We start from the raw sequence: 22,791 nt of genomic DNA on the forward strand, positions 1-22,791 counted from the left end.
GTGGCTTGCTTTTTTTTGCAGCCTTGATTGCTATCAAAACGCATTCTGCTCAACTCTGAGGTCATGAAGTATTCAAGTGTGCTGTATTCTCTCTCATTAGTATCTCATTGTCCTTGTGTTGTCTCTTTTTCCTTCTCTCTCCAGCTTTCTGTTTCATAATCGCCTATCTTTGCTTGATTACAGTATTGCTTGTTCTGTGTTCACTGCGTTGCACATATTGGCTAGGTATCATTTGATATTTGGTACTGTTGTCAATTCAATATCAGCGCTAATACGGAAACATTCAAAACATTTGATGGAATACTATTCTCAAAACCTGTTTTGGTTCATTTATCAAGAAGCCAAACATCTCAAGCACAGCAGCAATTAATGTGGTCTAAACGCAAGCCCCAGTTTGTGCCTTTCATGAATTGCCATACGTCAGTCACAACTACTACAGCTGCTCTGAATGTATTTCCAGAATTCTCAAAGACTCTTTTAACCATCTGGATGATAAAAAGTCTTAATCTTATACACCCTTCAAAAAGATTTTTAATTTGTTTCTCAAGTTACAGCTTTATTTCCTGCCTAGTTAGTGGGGAATGATATGTCCTTGCTCTTTTTATAAAGAAAGAAGTTTAGTTTTAGTAGTTAAAGTAGCATTGATTAAGATAAACAGAGGGACAAACTGGGGTTATCTTAACACAAGCAGCCACACAAGAATGTTTCTGATATAAGATCTGACTTAAATCAGAAAATATCTGATCAAAGAAGGATATATAAACAAAGCAGTTGATCATAAATATGTGATAGTGTAATTTTAGTCAGACTCAAATATTTTCATTTTCAATCGCCTGCCCTAGTAGCAACACAACAATGATAATAATATTCAATGATGATGTGTAACACGTATGAGGTGGTTTGTAGCTTTAAGGAGAGGTTCTCATCTGTTCAGCTATGATGTGTATTTAAATTTAGGAAGAATATCATTAGAATAGGAAAAAAAGGCTTTCAGCTACAATGTAAGACGTGTTGCCACACTCGAGTGCGTGTGGCTGAGAGGTAAAATTAAAAAGCCTCGGGTGGAACTAGCAAGGAGGAAATGTTTACTAAGTGACATTTCTCATGAGCCACTGGAAATGTCCTCATAATGGAATTACCACTCCTCAGTTTGGTGGGCCTTGTGACACTTCTCAATCTTGATGGATTAAATCTAAAGTATTTGCTGTATGAGTCTTTTTGTCTCCCTTTGATCTTATCTTCACCTTGATGTGCTGCAGCCTCTTGAGATATAATCATGAAATGAAGACAAGAACAACAATAATATGCTATGTTGGGGTTTGGGTTTAACAGTTGGTGGGTAAAAGATGTTGCTGTCCTCACCATCTCATTCCTCACTCATGTACAAAAGCATTGTTCAAGGAAGACTTCATGTATAGTGCGACAGTATAAACTAATCCCTAAGCAGGTGTTTCTTCTAATTTAATGAGAAAGTATTGCTGTCTAGTAGTGGTGCATTTTAATCTTGTACAGTTGCTGCGACAAGCTTTTAACCGTCAGGAAGTAGGATAGAGCAGTGTGAGGTTAACTTCTTGTGTTCTTTTAACAGCTTCAGCAGAGTGTAAGGGCCACTGAGGCTGCTGATCACAGTCACCACATGCATTTGGTAATTTGTTATTTAGCTGAAATGAGATCTACAGCAGATACTTTCGTTTTCCATGGCCCTATCAAATCAAATGTCAAATTTCTATATGCAGTCGTTGGTGAGATGCCTCCTCAGTTTATACCACCGGAACTCATCATCAATCTAACGTAGTCTGTAAGCCTGGAGATTTGTTTTGTTTTCTTTTTGTTATTTTATCTAATCTAAAGCCATAATGACAGTTTGAGTAGAATAAAAGTTACAGCCTTATTTATGAATCCTCACACATCAGCTGTGAATTTTTTAGTTGCATAGAAACTCTAGCTTTGCATTTGCCAAAGGTGCATTTATATCAATAAAGATGCATTGTCTGCTAAAATACCTTTTGTCTCCCAAGTGGCTGTATCTGTGCTCTTATCGTTGCATTTCTTGTTTTCTTGCAGGACGATAGTGCCATGGAAAGTTTTCCGACAGTGCCTTCAAGAAGTGCATCCCATCAGCTCGGGCCTGGAAGCCATGGCCCTCAAATCCACCATCGACCTCACCTGCAATGACTATATTTCTGTGTTTGAGTTCGATATTTTCACACGCCTCTTCCAGGTTGGTCAAAATAAAGTTTCAAACCTCAAATCAGTTGATTTTGACACGCATAGCATATAGCACTTTAACTCACCTATGGATTAATTCTGTATTCATGCACGATAGGTTTTGGCATTTGCATGTTGTGCCTTCAGTTTGTTGAGCTCTTTTTGCACACATCTTCTTTGTGTCTAGTTCTTCATTTAAAAAAATGCATTTAGGATCCATTTTACTGTGGCTTGCATTTTTCCAGTCTCCCGCTGATATGAGATAACAAGCCAGACATACGCTGTCAAATTACTGCTAGAAGTGACACCCTTCATCATAATCATAGGCATGGCATTTCGGTTCTAATGTGTCATGAAAATGGGGGCAAGCTATTTAATACCATAGTTATATTTTCTGAGAAGCCAGAGGACAAACTGAAAACAGAAAACGTGAAAACAGAAGGATGTTTGTAATGTGTGGTGTTGTCATTGCACGTCCAGCTGGGCACTTGCAGGTGTAGCATCTCAAACAAAGAATACAAAGCGCATCACTATTTAACAATAAGCAATAACTACGTATCAGAATGCATTTATGCATTATATTTGGATAGATTTTCCAATCCATATAAGCACTAATGAAGCATTGAAAATGTAAAGATAACTATGAGGAAACTATGATGAAAAAAAATACTTTTCTCCTTATTTTATTTTTAAAGCTTCCTTTTGTACTTTTCTAACAGGAAATTATTTACATCACAACACAAAAAACACAGTAGCTTCCAGAAACAGAATACACCCAACATGCAAATACACAAGCAATGTGATCACAAAGATAAAATGAGATGAGGGGTGAAAAAAGAGGTTCAGGGAATCTAGATTTAATGTTTTAATATAACTTTTTCTCAAAGTAAGAGGGGAAAGGTTTCCAGACTTTACAAGAGCCAACAGACATCCTAGTTGAGCCGCTTGTGTGATATGCCATAATATTTTCCACCTATTTATAGAGTAATGATGGCTTGGCAGAGTTCCATTGAATCATAACTTCATCAACAACCTTTGTGCCAATATCAGCCTGTACACTGAAGTGCAAACTCTCTAGAAGGTACTCCAAATACCGTTTTTCCTGAGAGTGGTCGAATCTCCTTAGATGTTTCAAAATTGGCAGAACAAAATCATACCAGTGATTGACAGCTGATAGTCATGGTACTTCTAAGGGCCTTACAAAGGCAACTGGACTTGCTTGAGGTTCTAAAGGATGTTTCACATCTCATCCAAGAGGCTTCTACACTTCTAACTGACTGGTGGGAAGTCCCAGGCATTTATCCTCTTGCAGGATCTTTGACCCACCTGGCCATCATGTGAGTTGTTAGGGTCACGTGAGTCCTGGTGTGAATAGCTGTTAAGCTGCGTGGGAAGGCATCTGAACTCTGTCTGACGGGTTCCGTCTTTGGCCAAGAGTCAGCCGGATGGAGTGTGTGACTGGATACGTGTGGCTGGTGATCTGAGCTGGAGGCTGGCAGCAGGACTGCAGGACTGAAAACGCTGGCTGGGTGAGTGGCAGGTGACCTGGTGGAGCCTGGGAAACAGGAGGCTGCTGAAACACAGCCACAGGAGGCTGCTGTGACTTAGCAGAAATGGGAGACTACTGTTGCTCTGCAGGAAGAGGAGAATGTTGCAACTCGGGAACTGGTAACTGCTTCAGCTCAGTGTCAGTGGATCTCTACAGGACAGGAACAGGAGAGTGCTGCTGCAAAGGAACTGGAGACAGCTGCAGCTCAGGAGTAGGTGTCAACCTGGCTGTTAACTCGGGGGGTAGAACCAGATGCCAGATCAGCTGCTGACAGGGAACCAGAAACAGGTATTGGCTGAACTGCCAACTAGGGAGCAGGAGCAGGTGTCTGCGGGCTGGGACTGCAGACTGGGAACCAGGAACAGGTGTTGGCAGGGCTGCCAAATGGGAAGCAGGAATAGGTGTTTGCAGGGCAGCTGACAGAAAACCAGGAGCAGGTGTTAGTTGGGCCACCAACTGGGAACCACAGGCAGGATTTATTTGGGCAGCTGAGGGGGAACCATGGGCAGGAGTCAGTCAGGCAGCTGACAAGGAACTAGGAACAGACATGGTGTCAGCCAATCCCAGGTGCTGAAGAGACATCAAAATAAAGATCTGGGGATAACTCAGCCAAATTAGATTGAGGAACAACATGACATGGCAGCAGATTTGGGGTGGCTGACCCAGGGACTTGAGAGATGTCAACCAGGGCGCTTGCAGTGAAACTTCCATAGTGCTGGGCAACAAAACCTCCACAGCACAAGTCAGTGGAACCTCCATCGCGCTGAGCAGCAGAACCTCCACGATGCTGGCCAGTGAGACCTCCACAGCACTGGCCAGTGGTGAGGTTGAGGTGTTGAGATTGGTGAGGACAAGGAGCTGGACGGGTGGGAGGCATGACATCTGCAGGAACCACGTTTCCTTCTGAATGGCTTCTCAAAAGGTGGCTCCAGGCTAAGATCAGGCAGGGAACTGGCTAATTTTGTGTTAGTCGACTAGTCAACTGGCTTTAGACTAGCAGTCTAGAGGCTGTCTGGCTCTAGAGCAGGGTCCAGCTGAAGAGAGACCAGGGAACTGGATGACAGGAAAGAAATTAGGACAGGCAGGGGGTTAGCAGACTCCATCCTAGGCCTAGCATAGAGCATAGAGCCACTGGATGACTCCAGAATGGCCAGCATGGTCTTTTTAAGGTTATCAGTCTCCAGTAACAGTTCAGCCAGGCCTAGAGCTTCCACCAAACAGGGTATAGAGTTGATTGTCATGGCCCTCAGCTTACCCATAACATCCATAGTATTGCTAATTCAAAAACAGAATGTATCCATGGCAGATCTCACCCCCTACAGATGCTCTGGTGGTGCTCATGTCCCCTGGGTCCATATGTGGTCAGGTCATACTGTTGTGTTTTAAGCGGTGCAAAAGGGGATCCAAAAGCAAGATGTCAGGTAGGCAGCAAGAAGAAACATAGAGCAAGCTTTACTAATGTAAAACTGATTCCAGTTGACAGAATAGGTAAGCAACAAAAACTGAGGGAGCAGACTGAGGCAAATTCAAAAACGCAGGAGAAGTACAAAATCAGAATGAAGAACAAAGTGGGATGGCTTGAAGAGCACTGGCAGAAATACTGACGAGAGAACACAAGCAATAAACACAGGAAAAGGGAGCAGAAGCGTATGACCTGACAACTGAAGGCGGGAAAGCATGCCGACTAAAGACACACAGAACTAATCAACTGATGAAACACAGGTGACATGGAAAGCAGGCGGGAAAAGACAAAAACAGGAGGTAAAACAGAACATGACACATGAAGAGAGTGAACTTTATTAAACCAGGAAACCAGGAAAAGGCTGAGCAAACTTCAAAACCATAATAGTATTATCTTAAACTATAATAAACAATTTCAAATATATATGGATGTTGAATGGATTGCCACACTTTGCCTCACTTTCACCTTTAATTTCAATATTAGTCTTTGGCCCATTGCTTCTTTAAGGCAATTCAGAGAAGGGGAAATAATTTACAAATTGAACTGAGTAATGTAGATACAGCAGCAGGTTCAAAACCTTATTCATGGGTTTGATACAGTAAATTAAAAGCAAAAGCAATGTAGAAAATATTTGTTCTGTTTGTTTTCATTTCTATTTTTGTGCTTGTTTGAGGTTTTTGGATATGTGTGGCTTTAGATCCCCCCCTGTTGACAGATTACTGGACATGTGGCTTCAAGATGGTGTGTGGGTGGTGAGGCCTTAAAGTGATGTTTTACTTTGGCTGAACCTTTGTACTTTGCATGCTTACTTTGAACATGAAAAGTGAGACTATGAATACTTGATGAATGACTTTGTCAGGATCAGTGTCACAATAGCTGTGTGGTGTTTTTTTAGCAGGTTATCAAGCATCTCAAAAAGCTCAGAAAGGATCTAACACATCTCATTCATCTCTGACTTTTCATGAACTCATGGGTGGTCATTGTGCTTATCAGTGATGCTTTACTAAAGCATATACTGTATAGTTGTGGGTGGGAGTTGCCATTGGCTGACCGTGTCTAGGGAAGCCACTTCCAGGTTGGTGTAACCTCTGTGTCAGTGGAGGCAGTCCCCTGTGGTTAACCTCATGCCCATGGCCTGGTTGATTCACTGGTTGGGAATCCTGATGGAAGGCACAGAGGGGATCGATGGGCCCACAGGATAGTGTGAATGTGTGGGTGAACAAAGAAGGAAAATGTGTCAAACCTTTCGACAGATCATGTTGTTGGGTGGATCAGGAGGCTGTAATGTTCCAGCTATGGTTGTGCTTTTTGATCAACACTCCATAATGTTTTGACTAGCTGTACGTAATCTGACAGCTGTTGCTTACACGAAAATTTACAAAATGACTCAACACATGTAACACAAATTTGTGATCTGACCAGGAAGAACAGAATGAGAAGATTGTATTTTACTTGCTTACTAGTATGTGTCCCCCCAGTAGTTGTGTTAGATGTGTTTTCTTTTCCATTTGGCTGTCTCCTGTCTCTTTGGGCTGTGCCACTATCCAGTTTGCAGCTCAAATCAACAAACTCATGGAGTGGTTAGGGCTTGCTCCACTGCCATTTTAGTTCAAAAGCCAGTAATTCCAGTATTCATGTCTACGTTTTTTTTCTTCTGTCAACCAGCTACACAGTGAGGGCAACACATAATTGTCCCTGGTGAGCTCAAGCTTACAGGCAGGATAAAGGTGAATACTTTGGCACTTGGCACCATGTGGGTCTAACTGGCAGACCCACTGACCCTCCAAACACAATTCCCCACTGCTTTATTGCTCTGACTTTGGGGATCTGATGTAAACAGCTTACTGTATCTGTCTTATTTTTTCCAAAAAAAAAAAAAAAGATATTTGTGCTGAATTTCTGGCTTCAGAAGAAGAGTAGCTTTTGTGGTTGTTATACTGGAACAAAAACACCTGCACATATGAACTAATTTAATTTTTCTTTTAATGAAAAGATGCAGATGTTTTGTTTTTGTTTTGACTTTGTGCTTTACAGTCAGAGGTCAAGGTCTTCTGTATTTGTATGTAATGTTGCACAAACAGCTATTTTTATAGCACTTCATTTATTAAGTCTTTCCTGCTGAGCAGTCAGGTAAACAGATTCCACGCCTTAGCAATAATGTTTGCTAGTTCTCTTCCACATTAAGTGTTTTGGCATCTGTGTAACTCTGTCCTGCAGAATACCTCTAACCAGTTATAAACAACGCTAAACACAACTTGTGCAGTATACAAGCTCCTTCCCAAACCCCTAGTTCTATTTTGTATAGGCTTCGCCCTCTAAGAGCCATCACTATGGGGTTTATTCCTGCATGTACTGTATGCGCAGTCATGAAGATTTTCTTTCCTGTCATTGTACACTGTACAGTTATGCCTATCAGGTCCTCATATAGCAGTGTCAGCTGAGCTCTTCTCTCAAATTATTTTGCACGATCAAGCAGTCAACAAGTGAAGTGAAGTAAAGTGAAGTGAAGATGAAGAAAGTTGCTCTGAAGCGTTTGCTTTTGCCTCGTCTGTCAACCTGGCGACCCCTGAACTGGCAGAACTTTACCTCTGCTCTGAGGCCTGCCTAGGTGCTAAGCACACGGGCCAAGCATTAGGCAGGCCACCTGTGGCCTCACATTCAGTGTGGCCCTGCAAGACTGTGCACACCTGAATGCAGAGGAGCTCTCCCATCTTCCCGTTAGGAGTCTGATTACAAGTACATCCACATCTGTGGATATCCACAACCCACTGTGGCCAGGAGCTCCACCGCACTGGATCTGTCTCTGTCTCTGTCTCTGTCTCTGTCTCTGTCTCTGTCTCTCTCTCTCTCTCTCTCTCTCTCTCTCTCTCTCTGTCAGTCTGCCATCCCTGTGCTTTGTCTTCTCTCACAGGCTGTGGGCCAGAGCTGTCTCAAACGCGTTAACCCCAGTTCCTCTGATACCTGTATATTCAGGTAGAGAATCTAGCTGTCATTTTGGTCGCATCAGAACACACAAGAGCATGTTGGTTCCTGACAATGGTGCAGCTGCTAGTGGGGAAACCTTGGCAGCAGAGATGCACTGTCACAGCTTGATGGTGCGATCTTCCATCTCCCACTGATAGGCCAAGGGCTGTGGGCCTGGCCACTGCATGAGGGCACTCAGAAAGGCTAGAACTGCCCCCTACATTGGTGCACACTATCCAGAGTGTGAGAGCCCCTTCTACTACAGCATGTTACACAGCTAGATGTCTGCTTTTCAGCGCCAGTGTGTGAAGAGAGGTCATGTTCTCTGCTTTTCATGTTAACCTACCTGTAGACATTGCGAGATGACGGTTGTTATGCATTCTCTAGCACCACAGTGGGATTTACCCCTGCTAATGCAAATTTTGGACGTCCCCTTTTCAAGCCAATTGCCCAAATCTAAGAGTGACCTACGTATGTGCACTTTCTGTCTGTCTGCCTGTCTATTCCAAAGGAACTTTACAACCAAATACCTTTTTTATGCCAAAATCAAACTCTTGGTCCAGAATTATTCTCTCAAGGAGTTCTTCCCCCGCGTCCCAGAAAATGAGGCTGAAGAAATGTGTGCTCAGTGTGTGCTTTGTCTCAGTATGGCTTGCACACAGCAAACATCAGGCAGATTCAGCAGCTATGTATTCATTACAGAGGGCACTCACAAGGCGTTGCTTTGAAAAAAAGAAACAGCGTGGTGTGTGATGCCATCACACAGTCCTACAGTGCAGCGGGACTGGAGCCTACACAGGCCATCTGGGCGCACTCCACAATAGCTATATCCTCATCCACAACCCTCCTCAGCGGGAAGACAGTGGCTGACGTCCGTGCGGTATCTTGGGCACTTATATCCACTTCTGTATGCATGATGTGTCTGTCCTGCCTGACTAATTCAGCATTAAATGTGCTAGATGGCAGATGATGCCTTCTCAGATCTGGCACATGCCAAACAGTGCATTTCTCAGGTCAAGCAGTGTAGACATAGGCCTCTGAGACTTCGGTCCCCTGCTCCACTGACATTAGCCAAAGAAAATACTGGCTGTTTGGAGCACATGTATACTGTACATGAGCACCTGAGAGAGGCAACTGTACAGTGTGCAGTGGCAGTAAAGAAAATATTCAGTGCACACAGATAAACCCAATAGCAACAGCTCTGACAGGGCTATGCCTATACTGAGAATGTGTTGTTACAATACATAACTAATGTTGTAAACTTGGTCAGAAATCAAGAACCTCGCCCTCTGCATTCTCTCTCATTCAGTTTGTTCAGAGATTTCAGATTCAGCCAAGTTAACATGCTATTCATCATTTATTTGTGGCAGAAATACTAACTCAACATAACTTTATGCTGAAAAAATGAAAAATGAATGTACAGCTCATAACAATCTGTTTAGTTTAAACAACACTGGGTGGTCTTTTTCAGCCATGGGGATCAATTCTGAGGAACTGGAATTTCCTTGCAGTGACACACCCTGGCTACATGGCCTTCCTTACCTATGATGAAGTCAAGGCCCGACTGCACAAGTACATCAATAAGCCTGGCAGGTATGGTAACTGTGTGTGTATTTTAAGTACCTAATCAAATTCACATTCATTACTGACTGAGCATCAGGCAAAAGTAATGTTAGAAAAGAAACATTCATTATTTTATTAAATTTGACTTGGTGGTGTTTTTTCCATATCTGTGTTTTGGTATAGATGTGATGTACTTAACTGTGGAGAGAAACAGAAAATATCAACTAACAGTTTACTTTGGCATTTCTCACAGAAGCCCAGATGCCAGGATGTATGTGCAATATAATTAGATCCAAATAGGATCAGAAGGACTGTGGAAAGACAGCCATGTGTGTAGGTTGCTATGTCAATAGACAAATTTGGTATGCAGTGTGATGGTAGAAGAGGAATCTCACATCTATAAAATCTGTTTGACCAAGACGAGCTCCTGATGACCAGAACTGAAAATATTACAGAGCAGCCTCACCCAGTTCAAACCAACAAGAAATCAAATAGAAACTTAATTTATGCTGACTGGTGGAGTATTAATACATCTAAGGAATAGAGCATCTGTGGACTGTGTCCAGCAGTTGCTGTAAGTAAACAAAACAATCACAACCAGTACTGTGATTGGCCAGCTGTCAGAACATGAGAAAGTCAATAGGGGTTGAGCTTCTCTTTCAAGCTCTCATTCGTTTTTTACACAATAATTTCTGTCACCGTTCATGTGAACAACTGAGTGCAAAACCATGAATGCCTTCCATGAGAGACCATTTGCAACAACAGAAACTCTTTTTCCCATGAACACAATTCACATTTTAAACTTCATGGTCATCACTGATCTATTATTGTGCCACAACATGGATAGTGCAAAACTGTTATCAGTGTGCTAAATCAATGATAACTCTAAAAAAAAAAAAAGAAGAAGAAGAAGTTCAGTAGTGGTTTGAATACTTGTCCCCTTACAGTGTATATCATGTTGCAAATAAAAAAAGTAAAACAAATATGTTATAGCGGCCATGAAATTACAGTTAGTCAATCAATCAATAAGGAGATAACTGGTATAAACATATCATGAAGTAAGGTTGGGCCTGTAGCCTACTGTCTGAAAAGAGATGAGTGGAATGTGGGAATCAGATGAGGAGGTAACAAGAGAGGAAACTTTGATTATGAAAGAGGGGGTACCTCAGTTATTTGGAACTGATTCTGTTTTAAATCATCAGACATGGAGATAACTTAAACATTATGCAAGGTTTCCTGCTGTGTCATGAAGTCAAAAGGTGGAAATACAGGCAACCCACCATTTAATAATTTACACACACACGTGAATAGAAAGAGGCAACCAGGGCCAGTACTAAAGGAGCACGTGCCAAAGCTATACAATGCCTGTCACCAGAGGCATCATTTACTGCTGCAATACCTTATGACAGTGTTTCTCGATTCCACTCCTTGGGCCTCACTGCCCTGCATCAAATGATCAGCTTGTCATCAAGCTCTGCAGTGGCCTGATAACGAGCCACTCATTTGAATCAGGTGTGTTGGAGCAGGAAACGTCTAAAACATGCAGGGCAGTGGGGCCCGAGGACCTGAATTGAGAAACACTGCCTTATGACAAGACCAGCAAGAGATAGAAAGATATTACTTGGACAATCTTTATATGCATTGCAAAGGACAAGGTGCAAGGAGTGGACAGTATGACCTAAAGTCTGTATTACTTTATTATTTCTGTGTGTGTTTTGTTACCGTATTCAGTAACACATTAAAGCGATTCTACACTCAAAACATAATTCCACCTATTTTCACTCTATTAACAATGTAAGGGAACATATCTTAAGAAAGCAAAAATTATTTAAAAAAACAGATGTGTTTATTAGCTCCAAATAGTACTGAGACTGCTCCCATATTGTAGGTTAATTAGTGATTGTAATGTGATTGGTTCTCAGAGTAAGACAAGTGGTAGGATTCAGCAGCTCAACAGCCTTTATATGAGAGAAAACCCACAGTCTATTCTATAAGCACAGCAGGCAGTGTACAACATGGCATGTCTGTCAAGAAAAATTTACATACAGCAGCAACAAACAGGCATACTGATGCACACAGCAGAGGGACCTTTCCTGTAACAACAAAACCAGCTGAACTTGCGTTGCAGTGTGGAGATAACGTTAGGTCTGGCTATGCAAGACTGCACAAAAAGCAAGGTCAAAAAACAGTTTCCCACATCCAAGATACTACTCTGGTTATTTGATTGGCTTCAAACAAGGCTTAACATTCTCACAGTTTCTGTTGACTGTTCCTGAGTATGAAATAGTCCAACATTGCTCCAGTGTGTGTCTACAATAGATGCTACTGGCCACATTAGCAGAACACTCAAAAGGCTATCCAGCAAAATAAACAGTAATGCAACATAAAAATGTCAAAACAACAGATTTCAATTTCCTGTTGTGGGGACATTTCCATTAAGTTTATCCACTGGATCTCCACTTGCTGGATGGTGAGAGTAGAAGAAGACTCTAGTGTTGATTCTTGCAGCCAGCAGCAGAGAAATTGGTGCATATTGCTCAACATGTTGTAACACCTCTGCGTGTTACAGATGAAAATAGTAGTTGGTGGATGTAACACCAGTTATATGAGTGTGTGGATAGCCCTCTACCTGCATGTTACCACAGCCACTGTATGTCTTTGATCCCTGACATGTTCAACACTTCACAGAAGGCAGAAAGTCACCTTCAGGACTAATTTGCTTAATGAGCATAATGACAATCACAAATCAAAAGGCACGTCCAGGTGAGATGACAGAAACACTTCTGATCCTGCATCTGGACCAAGAAGTAAGTATGATGAAGTTAAAAAGACACAGCATGGGAGTAATTACTAGCAGTTCATGGCATTTGTAAGAATAGATGCAAACACCTGTTAACCTGCTTCATCAGGATGTGTTACTGTGGTTTGATCAGTTTTAATTAACAGTGGTGTCTTGCTGAAAACGTAAGCAAGCAACCCACAACAACAGATTCTGATTTGATTCTTACATTGAAAAATTCTGATTGGTGCACAGAAATGCGTGACATCACTTTTTCCAATGGAGTTATGAGAGAAATATCACATGGAGTAAAACTGATCTAACTTCAGCAGGTAATACCGTGTCCATGTAGCTCTTAATTGCTAATAATGAGAAACTGATTGAGAAAATAGGTTTTCAGAGCATTTAAATTCATGTCAGGGTTTGTTTACCCTTGACTTACAGTGCGTGAACCGCTCCCGCTGGTCACCTGCAGCTTCCCTGTTGTTAGGTGTGACTGACATACAGCCAGGTCTCAAAGTCAACGTGCTGTCTCAGAATCCACCTCTCAGGGATGTAACCATTGATCTCTGTGGCCTGCACATATGCTCATGAATATTTAAGATGTTGGCCACCGTAGCAAACAGACTTAGAGCTCAGGCTCAAAGGCAACGGATGTCACTCAGAAATAAAGAATGTTTAGGAATTTGGGATTATAGGTGTCATAAAGAGGTTATGCTTTGCTGTCATACCTGTAAGCCTCAGTCTGAAGAACTTCTCAAAACTCATTATTGTCATGTATATTCATAAAACGTCATATGTTTGATATCTTTGTTTTAAAGTGTGTCCTGTATACAATCCCACATAAACATACGGCAAGAATCATTTTCAGTGAAGGAAATCCAACTGTCCTGGATCAGTTGAAACAAGTTGTGTGTGTGTGTGTGTGTGTGTGTGTGTGTGTGTGTGTGTGTGTGTGTGTGTGTGTGTGTGTGTGTGTGTGTGTGTGTGTGTGTGTGTGTGTGTGTGTGTGTGTGTGTGCGCACACGCACCAGTAACCTACACACTGGTTACAAAATGACTGCTGCATTTGTTGTTTTGCCAATCTTGTGGGGTGTTTTTTCCCTCCACGTGGCTAGTTCCTGGTGGGGGGAAGAAAGTAGCTTGAGAAAATACCTGTAACAGTGCTAATTTATTGTGAGCAGCTCGTGTAGCCGTGTAGCCTTGAGCTAAGCCATGCATGCCCTGTAATTAGCCAGTCTTGCGTGGCTGCATGGTAGAGCAGAGCAGATAATGACAGGACTGTGTGTGTGTATGTGTGTGTGTGTGTGTGTGTGTGTGTGTGTGTGTGTGTGTGTGTGTGTGTGTCTGTCTGTCTGTCTGTCTGTCTGTCTGTCTGTCTGTCTGTCTGTCTGTACACATCTCCAAATGTCTAGGGTGCTGATCACAGAGTGAATCATGCAAATACCATTGTTATGAACCAACACTGGAGCAAACACACACAAACACACACTGCTGTGTGGGGGATGGCAGTCATCAGATGACCTGCTACATGTTACCGCTTCAACTCACACACATACACACACACACGCACACCCACATTTGACTGTGTAAACAGATTTTTGTCCCCACAACGTGAGCACACACACACACACGCATGCACTTGAGATAAGCCACAACTTTTGATGAAAAGTCAGCCCACAATGCATTGATCATATCTCAACTAAACGGTAACACCAGACATGGTTTCACACTGAAAGTGATGATTAATGCATTTGTTTTTGTCGAAGCATTTCATTATTGTTTACATAGACAGGCATACTTTCAGGCCTCAGTAAAGGTCTTCTAGTCAGAGGTGAAACACAGCTTGTTAGCAACAGTGAAACAGCCTGAAACTTTGGAACTCTGTCTTCCCACGTCTCTGCTCAGTCAAAGACCTGGTGGGTATAGCTTGGTGTCTTTGTTGCTGGTGGAGGTGGGATCATACTGTGGTCAAGGCTAGCTTTTAACCCAGTACTCATGCTGCACTGTATTTATAAAACCTCCTCTTTCTCTTTTTTCCTTTTTTTCCCACATCTTTTGCACATTCAGATTGTTCCAGCTTGTGTTGAGCTGTTCCATGTGTATTCAGCTGCACAAGGAAATCCCTCTGTGATGAAGGTTGAAAGCAGAAGCACCATTGTTTGTTGCACTTTAGTTTTATACAAACGGCAATGGCAGAATCCTCATATTTAATCAGAGAAAAACTTTTTTTTTTTTTTTTTTCTCATTTCATTTCTTCAGTTAAAGTGTGTGAGGTGTAATCATGTGATCTGTTCCACCCTCCAGTGGTCACTGTAGTGTCCAGGTTTCATTGATGACTTGGGGACTGTGCAATTAAAGCATGAGACTATTTGAAAAGGCTATTAGCATTAATTCTGAGAATAAAACTGGCTATGGCTATATGAAATGACCCAAAAAGTGCCGTTTCAAAAAGTACAGTTTACTTTATTTCCAATTGTAAATACAATTACATTATTCCTATTATGTTGTATTTATGCACTGCATAGTAACTTTTGCCTATGCAAAATTCTATTACTGATAATAAAAAGGTCATTCTAGTTCAAAATATTGCATTATTATCTATCAGATGTTTCTTTAAATTCTGCTGTATTAAACTGCCAGAGTTATCCATCTACAGTATCATACAGCTGCTTAATATTCAGCTTAGAAACTGCTTCATATTATCAATTGCTCACTGTTCAAGTAATGCTTATGGCCTGTTATCACTCGATATACAGAGACATATGCCAGTGTCTTACACTGATCCCTCAGCCAATTAAGATATTGTATGTGAAGCATGTGAGCAATCTTGACAGAACTTGGTCTGTTGCTGAAACATTTTGAATCAGTTTTAGTATCTGGGCACTCTTTTCAAAGATCTTAAAAGCAATTACATCACATCTCAGTGAGATTCAGCGTGGTTAATCCTCATAAGTATGCACAGCAGACTGGTTGAGCCACACTGCAGCAACTGTCTGAAGAGTCACGACAAAAAAGGCAAACTCTAATCTTTTTCAATCACACCATTTGTACATGGTGTGGTTGAAAAGCCCTTTCTGTTAGATTGAAAACATACTGTAAATGCAACGATCAACAGGCCTGAGTGCACTGACACGCAAATGATTAGCTCCCTCACACACACAGTCACGCCTCCATAACTACTGCTACTGTGTGTGTCCATACCTGTGCGCATGTGTGCGTGTGTGTTGCGGGCTTTGGCTTTGGAGAAACTGCACCTAAAGAAAGAATATTCAGAAAGCACAGTCTTTATTGAAAGATGGTGGTTTAAAAAGACAAAAGGTGGATCGAACCTTCTTTAGGACAAACAAAGGTCAAGATCAGTCTTCAAAAAGTTTGCATGTTCTTCCCGTGCATGCGTGGGTTCTCTCCGGGTACTCTGGCTTCCTCCCACAGACCAAAAACATGCTCATTAGGGTTACTTGTGACTCTAAATTGCCCCTAGGTGTGAGTGTGAATGGTGTGTGTATGTGCCCTGCAATCGGCTGGCAACTACTGGTTCAGGGTGTACGCTGCCTCTCGCCTGTTGACAGCTGGGATAGGCTCCAGCCCCCCCGCAACCCCGAAAAAGGGATGGTCGGGTATAGACAATGGATGGATGGATGTAAAAATTCTTCAACAACCCCAATTCCAAAAAAGTTGTGACACTTTGTAAAATGTAGATAAAAACAGAATGCAATGATTTGCAAATTCTCTCTGACTTCTATTCATCTAAATACAATACAGACACAGAAAGAAACAGGACATTTGTTAAAGTTTTGAAAGTGAAATTTTTTCACAGTCTTGCTTTACATATAACTTTAGTTGCTCAACAGTCCCACATCTCCACTGTCATATTTTGCACTTCATAATGCGCCACACATTTTCAATGGGAGGCACTGGCTTTTGAACTTTGCACCATTAATAATCTGGATGGTCCATTTTCTCTGAAGGGTGGAGGACATGATTTCCATAATTTGAAGTGTGGACTCATCAGACCACAGCACACTTTTCCACTTTGCATGAGTCCATCTTAGTTGAGCTGAGGTGTTCAACTGTTGGATTGTGTGCCCATGGGGTTTTTCAGAAAGTGCTGAACGTCATTCCATCTTCGCTTGTTACCATTGAACCTGTCTACCTGTGGAATGTTCCAAACAGGTGTTTCTGGAGTGTTCCACAACAGCACTTTTGTTGCTTCTGTCCCAACCTGTCCCAAATTCAACTAAGCAGATATTTACAGAAATCAGGTGATTGAGGTCAAACACAAAATGTCTAGTCTTTATACTGTTTTCACTTTAATATATATCAAAAACAATATGTGAATGACCACATTCCATTTGAATTGCATTTTACGCAGCATCTATCTTTTCTGAAATTAGGTTTACATTACAGTCCCACAGTCCGATCACAGCTATTGAGTTCTGGATTGAGTTCTCAGTGATGTTCTCGATACACCACCACAGAGAAGTTGACATTCAAAAGATGGTGTATTGTTTCAGTGTCATTATTTAAAGTTTGTTAGTCATGTTTGCAGATGATGATGAAACCATGCTCTTCTCTTTCCTTCTTCTTTTTGTCTGCCTAACAGTTACATCTTCAGACTTAGTTGTACACGACTGGGCCAGTGGGCCATCGGCTATGTGACCAATGATGGCAATATACTGCAGACCATCCCCCACAACAAACCGCTGTTCCAGGCCCTCATCGATGGCTACAGGGAGGGCTTGTACGTGACCGATCACACACTTACACACACAGTCTCTCCTGCTCACTCTCTATTTGTATATTGATTGTTTGTACTATACTGTCCACTGTGTACATGCTCTGTACAAATGAGAAATGATTGACTATGTCTCAATCAGTCACATCTGATTTAGAAAGTCCTTAAATGTCACTTGGCAGACCAGAGCACGGTGCCTGAAGGCGCAAGTCTTTTCTGAAAGCTACTTCCAAGATGAATGTTTTTGTCTCAGGCAGACAAGAGGACGTCTTTGAGGCTCAAGTTGTTCTGCGAGACCATCTGTTTATCCTGATAATCTGACAGGCCCCCAGACAAATCAAACATGCTTCCTGTCATTTAATGCACGGCATCTTGCTCCCCTCAGCTGTCAATCACGCTCTAGCCAGAGATGGGCGTGGTGGTGGTGGCGGTGGTGGTGGTGGTGGTGGGGGGGCTGTTTGAAGTAGCTCTGTTTTTGATCAAGCAGGGAGAACTCAGCAATTGTGGGGGAAACTAAGTTCCCATCAGTTGCTCTTTCAAATGACAGTCATTGTGGTTAAACCCAGACTTTAAGAGTTTCCACTCAGCTTTGTAATAATCGCTGATGCTATGTATGCAGATATATTACTAACTCATATTAGCTCAATTCATTTAAGACTTAAATTAAAAAAAAATGCTCATAATTGGTATTTGATTATAAATCATTAGTGCCCGTGTTGCTTCTGGTGGTTCTACTACTTTTTTGGTTTTGGTATTTTTGGTTCATCACATTTTTGCACACTTGCATGTGTAGGACAGGCATGTGCAGTGTCTGAAATAATAATATTATGTTAGAAGACATGACAAACAAACATGGCTGAAACATTTGGAGAAAATATGCTGCTTGTCTAATATTGTTTTCTCATTCACAGCTATTTGTTCCCTGATGGTCGCAGTTACAATCCTGACCTCACTGGTTTGTGTGAGCCAACGCCTCATGATCACATCAAAGTGACACAAGTGGGTTTGTGTGTGTTTCTGACAACATGCTTCATCTGCATAAGCAGAATTTTCATGGTTTCCACAGGTCACAGCCTTTCTTAGCCTCATTAAGTCAGAATACGTCAAGTAAACTCGCTCTTTCTTATGACATTGAGGTGTGAATGGCAGACGGAAATCGTCATCTGTTGCACAGCCTACCTAATGATTTCTGTCTCAGGCACAGATATTTTACTGTAACTGAATTGAAAAATGGACCATTCCACAACAACATTAACCATGACTATTTAAGGTCACGGAATAGCTCTGAATTAGTGATAGGAAGTCCCTGTATGTGTGTGTCTGCAGGATTTTGTGTTTTGTTCTCCTGTATAGTTTGATACATGCACCACTTGATGACTAACAGGCTTTTGCTCTGCCTGAACAGGAGCAGTATGAGCTGTACTGTGAAATGGGCTCCACCTTCCAGCTCTGTAAGATCTGTGCTGAGAACGACAAAGACGTCAAGATTGAACCCTGCGGTCACCTTATGTGCACTTCCTGCCTTACAGCCTGGCAGGTATTGTAATGAACCGTACAAGTCATTTCGAGATCCAAACTTTGAACAGAGGGGCTTGGCCGATTGCGGTTGTAATTGCCCAATCTGTACATCTTCATGTCATGCTTTACAGAAAAACACCAAAACCTCACATGAAAGATCGAAACATTTTAAGTCTTCTTCACTGCTAATATTGTAATTTTTTTGGACATATATGTTGGAATGAATCTGGTTTGAAGATTAACACGCATCCACATATAAGTGAGAAGAGAACAAAGCTTTCAGCCTCCAGTGCAAGATTCATGGAAATCCTCCCTCCCTCACTTCCTCCCTGTGTCCTTGCATCTGTCCTAATCAAATTTCCACATATCAGTTAGAAGTGGAAGTGAAAACTGAGTATGTGCACACAGCACACACAGTATACATATTCCAGTGTTTCATCTTGTGTTTCTCTGCTTCCTGCCATGTTTTTTTATGTGTCCATCCCACAGCATACTGTCCTGCATTGCTGTGTGCACTGGTTTGCAATCAGGAACTGTGCCAAGTGTGTTCATGATTACCTTCCTCTAATAAGTCATTAGCATTGAGTCCAGAGACTTCCTCTCCACCTCTACCACACACACACACACACACACACACACACACACACACACACACACACACACAACCTTTGCCTTTACCTCACAATCTATCTATCTATCTATATTTTTACACAAGCAAAGCATATCTCACCTTTACGTGTTTGGCAGTGGAGCTTTTGCGAGGGAGGACATGGAAGATGATTCAGAGGACAATGAATACAGGTTTTAGATGTGAAGTTGAGTGCACTTTGTTTTTCAGGCTGTCAGCACTGTAATAGTTTCCATTTATCATGAGCCTTTTGTTTGCCTCAAACTGAGAAATCAGAACTGATGTCTAAGAGCAAACAATGAAACACATTTTATACCTTTAAAACATCAGATTTTATGGTTTTTCTTACCAAAGTGATGTTGAGATGAAAGCATCATGATAAGTCTTTGTAGTCGCTTCTGTGCCAGTGCAGTCAGTCTGTGCTCACTGCCGCAGGAAGTTATCCTGAGGAGTATTTTTTCCAGAAAAAAATTCTGATCTTGCAAAAAACAAACACGTATAACTCAAATTATACCAAATCCTGTTGGATATGTTCCCCCAGATCATATGTTAGTGGTCAGAGTTATCACAACAGAGAAATAATGAATTCATGCAGGGCTGGCAAATTGTTTCCTAAATGGGATCTAAGTTACAGTGCAAGTTTGAGGGTCTTTGACATGAGCCTTATGAGAATTTGAGAAGCTTTTTAGAGCATTACTTTATTTTGCTGCTCTGCTCTCAAGAGGTTCAGTGTTGTGGCTTCAAAGCTGGAAAGCTTTTACTTGGGTGGCTTTACTCTGAACACAGTTGTACGCTTAGCAAATGAGGCAAGTCGTTCCAGTCCTACGCTCTGTAAACAGCAGGATTCAGCAGCACCCACGTTAACAGTTTTTGTTTATCATACTTCCTGTTATGACAACTCCGCATGACCCCTCCTCATCCACAACCTCAGCCAGTGACGTATGTCGGTGTGTGTGTGTGTGTGTGTGTGTGTGTGTGTGTGTGTGTGTGTGTGTGTGTGTGTGTGTGTGTGTGTGTGTGTGTGTGTGTGTACAGTACGTGTGCTTCAGTAATGAAGTATTTTGCTTCACATTAGTGCAACTGTGAGTCAGAGAGAAAGAGGGAACTCTCCTACCCTGTGACAGTGAGTAACCCAGCACCAGTCTGCTCAGGTCATTGACTCAGTGGTGGTTCCCTGACTTTCCTCTCACTCTGTATATTAGTCAGCTGGGGTGACACATGCAGTCTTCACACACAGCTGGCTGATGATCTGTGTAATTCCACATCCTGTTCTCTTTGAAGGCCATTTCTGAGCTTTCCAGACTATGGGGGCACATGAGAGGGTTCCCTTGTTCTAGCTATTAGTTTTGTCATGAATCAGTGCAGTGTGGGCTTCACAGGAGCATTTCTGTGCTCTAAAAGCACCTGACCGTAGGTTTCATTAGATGATGAAGTTTTTGTATCTTACTAATGACTCTATTGATTGTAAGAGTGTTGGCAAGTGGTTAATAGTTCTGTCCACAAAGTATAAAGTCAGCTTTGTCCAGAGTCCAGAGCTTTGACCATTGTTTCTTTCTTTCTTTGATTTGGTGACTCTTGGGTCAAGAGACATGTAGACATGAAGGCTGAAACTTGTTAACCAACCTATGCTTTGGTTGAAAAGTTGAAAGCTAGTCTAATCAGTATCTTTATATCAACAATGGATTAAGATCGTTGAGGCACAATCTAAAGTGTGTCTCATCTGCCAAGAAGTGAACACACTGTCTGTGTCTACTGATTTCACTCTTTACACTAAAGTGAAGAGAGAACACAAGATTTACGATTAATGTAAAATTTTACAGTAAATGGTAACTACAGTATACTCCTTTGTCATCCAGGGGCAACTTGTGTAGTTGTTGAGTTTGTGGAAATGTAATTAACCTTGTGATACACTGTCTGTGAGATTCTGAATTATTCGTGCCTTCTTGTAATTTCTGAATTTTATGGAACAGATCAAGTTATTTCTTTCCTTGTGGAAAAAATATTCAACATTCAGCCCACTCACTTGCTCCCTCTCTAAATCTGAACCAGAACTTTGTGATGTTAGCTAATACGTAAAAACAACAATCAGCATTAGAAAAAGCTTCAGCTTAGTATTTTTATGAAGTTATGATAACAATAAGTGCTTCACTAAAAGTACCTCTGTGAGGAGCACACTCCCTCACACACATCAAACATGGTAAGGCCAGCTAATTTCAGGCACACTGGTCAATGAAAATGTCCAACGGCAATGGGCAACCTTGAAGTAAAATGGTGACACTACAACAGTGTTATGGCAGTAAAACGTGTCAGCTTCCATATTGACTGCTCCTCCTGGTGGATAGATAAAGCAACTGGTCTCCACACGTGGTGCTTAGGGGTGTTTTGAGGCAGCACCACATTCACATACCATCATAACCCAACCAACTGGAGAGCAGGGATCCAGCAGGAATCAGCATGGGCCCTATTACAGTCCAGACAGCACGCTGGATGCTACTGTATAATGTGCAAGGTGTCACTCATGGTGACAAACCCACAGAGAACAATCATTTACTCGCAAATCATATCTGGGTCATGATCCTTTAAAGCTGCTCCAGTCAATATTTGTTCATTTACAAAGGATCACACAACTATGTGTAATATGACGTGTTGCTTTGAGTAACAAACTCACTTAGATTAATCATGTGACTCTGCTGTTCAGCTCAGCTCTTCTGAGCATCTTTCTATTGAGCATCTTTCAGCTCATTGTTTTGCTTTAACGGCGCACAGCTTCATTGGTTTGGTTCAGTCTCACTGCTCTCATCAGCATTGTTTCCAGCTGCAGCAGGCGGCTTTCACAGAAAGGCTCTGATAAACCCACTGCACACAACCTGCTGGGCACCAAACAGCAGACAGACAAAGTTAAAAACGAGCTGGTAAACAAAGTGAAGCATTTAGCAGCTGAAGAGCCAGCTGTTTTTTTCTCTGGATGTGGTGGAGACTAAACCAGAGTTAAAAAGAGAGTGAATGTTGACTTTCACCAAGAAATATGACTCCCTATAAATCTTGCTCACTCTTTGTCTGCTGGGCGTGTAAATAGGCAGCTGTGTGCTAACACATTCACCATATCAACTTAAGAAAGTGGTAATATATCTGTGTTGTGTTTACGGTTTGTTTGGCTCCTCCTAAGTGACCAAAAAAAAGAATACAGGTTAACAGTTTTAGACATCAAAGTTACATATAGTACTATTTAACTGACTATATTTTAACATCTTTGGACATGCTTCATATTGAAATATTGTCTAGTCAATTTAATGCTGGTGAAACCATGGTTATATGTAAATTAGATATCTAAAAAAAAAACTTCGCCCTCCCTGTTTTAACATCTAAACGTCTGAACAATCAC

General features: G+C 41.7%; 1 protein-coding gene across 1 annotated transcript in view; it reads left to right on the forward strand.

Moving 5' to 3' along the window:
• The window catches only part of cblb (Cbl proto-oncogene B, E3 ubiquitin protein ligase), a 68,596-nt gene that overhangs the window by 30,326 nt on the left and 15,479 nt on the right, over nt 1–22,791 (forward strand). Inside the window, exons 5-9 of the mRNA XM_070982675.1 lie at nt 2,065–2,221; nt 9,655–9,776; nt 17,132–17,269; nt 18,175–18,262; nt 18,669–18,800. Coding sequence (XP_070838776.1) covers nt 2,065–2,221; nt 9,655–9,776; nt 17,132–17,269; nt 18,175–18,262; nt 18,669–18,800 — 637 coding nt within the window. The remainder of the gene's footprint in view (nt 1–2,064; nt 2,222–9,654; nt 9,777–17,131; nt 17,270–18,174; nt 18,263–18,668; nt 18,801–22,791) is intronic.

The sequence above is a fragment of the Chaetodon trifascialis genome, chromosome 16 (genome assembly GCF_039877785.1).
Source record: "Chaetodon trifascialis isolate fChaTrf1 chromosome 16, fChaTrf1.hap1, whole genome shotgun sequence".
NCBI classification, from domain to species: domain Eukaryota; kingdom Metazoa; phylum Chordata; class Actinopteri; order Chaetodontiformes; family Chaetodontidae; genus Chaetodon; species Chaetodon trifascialis.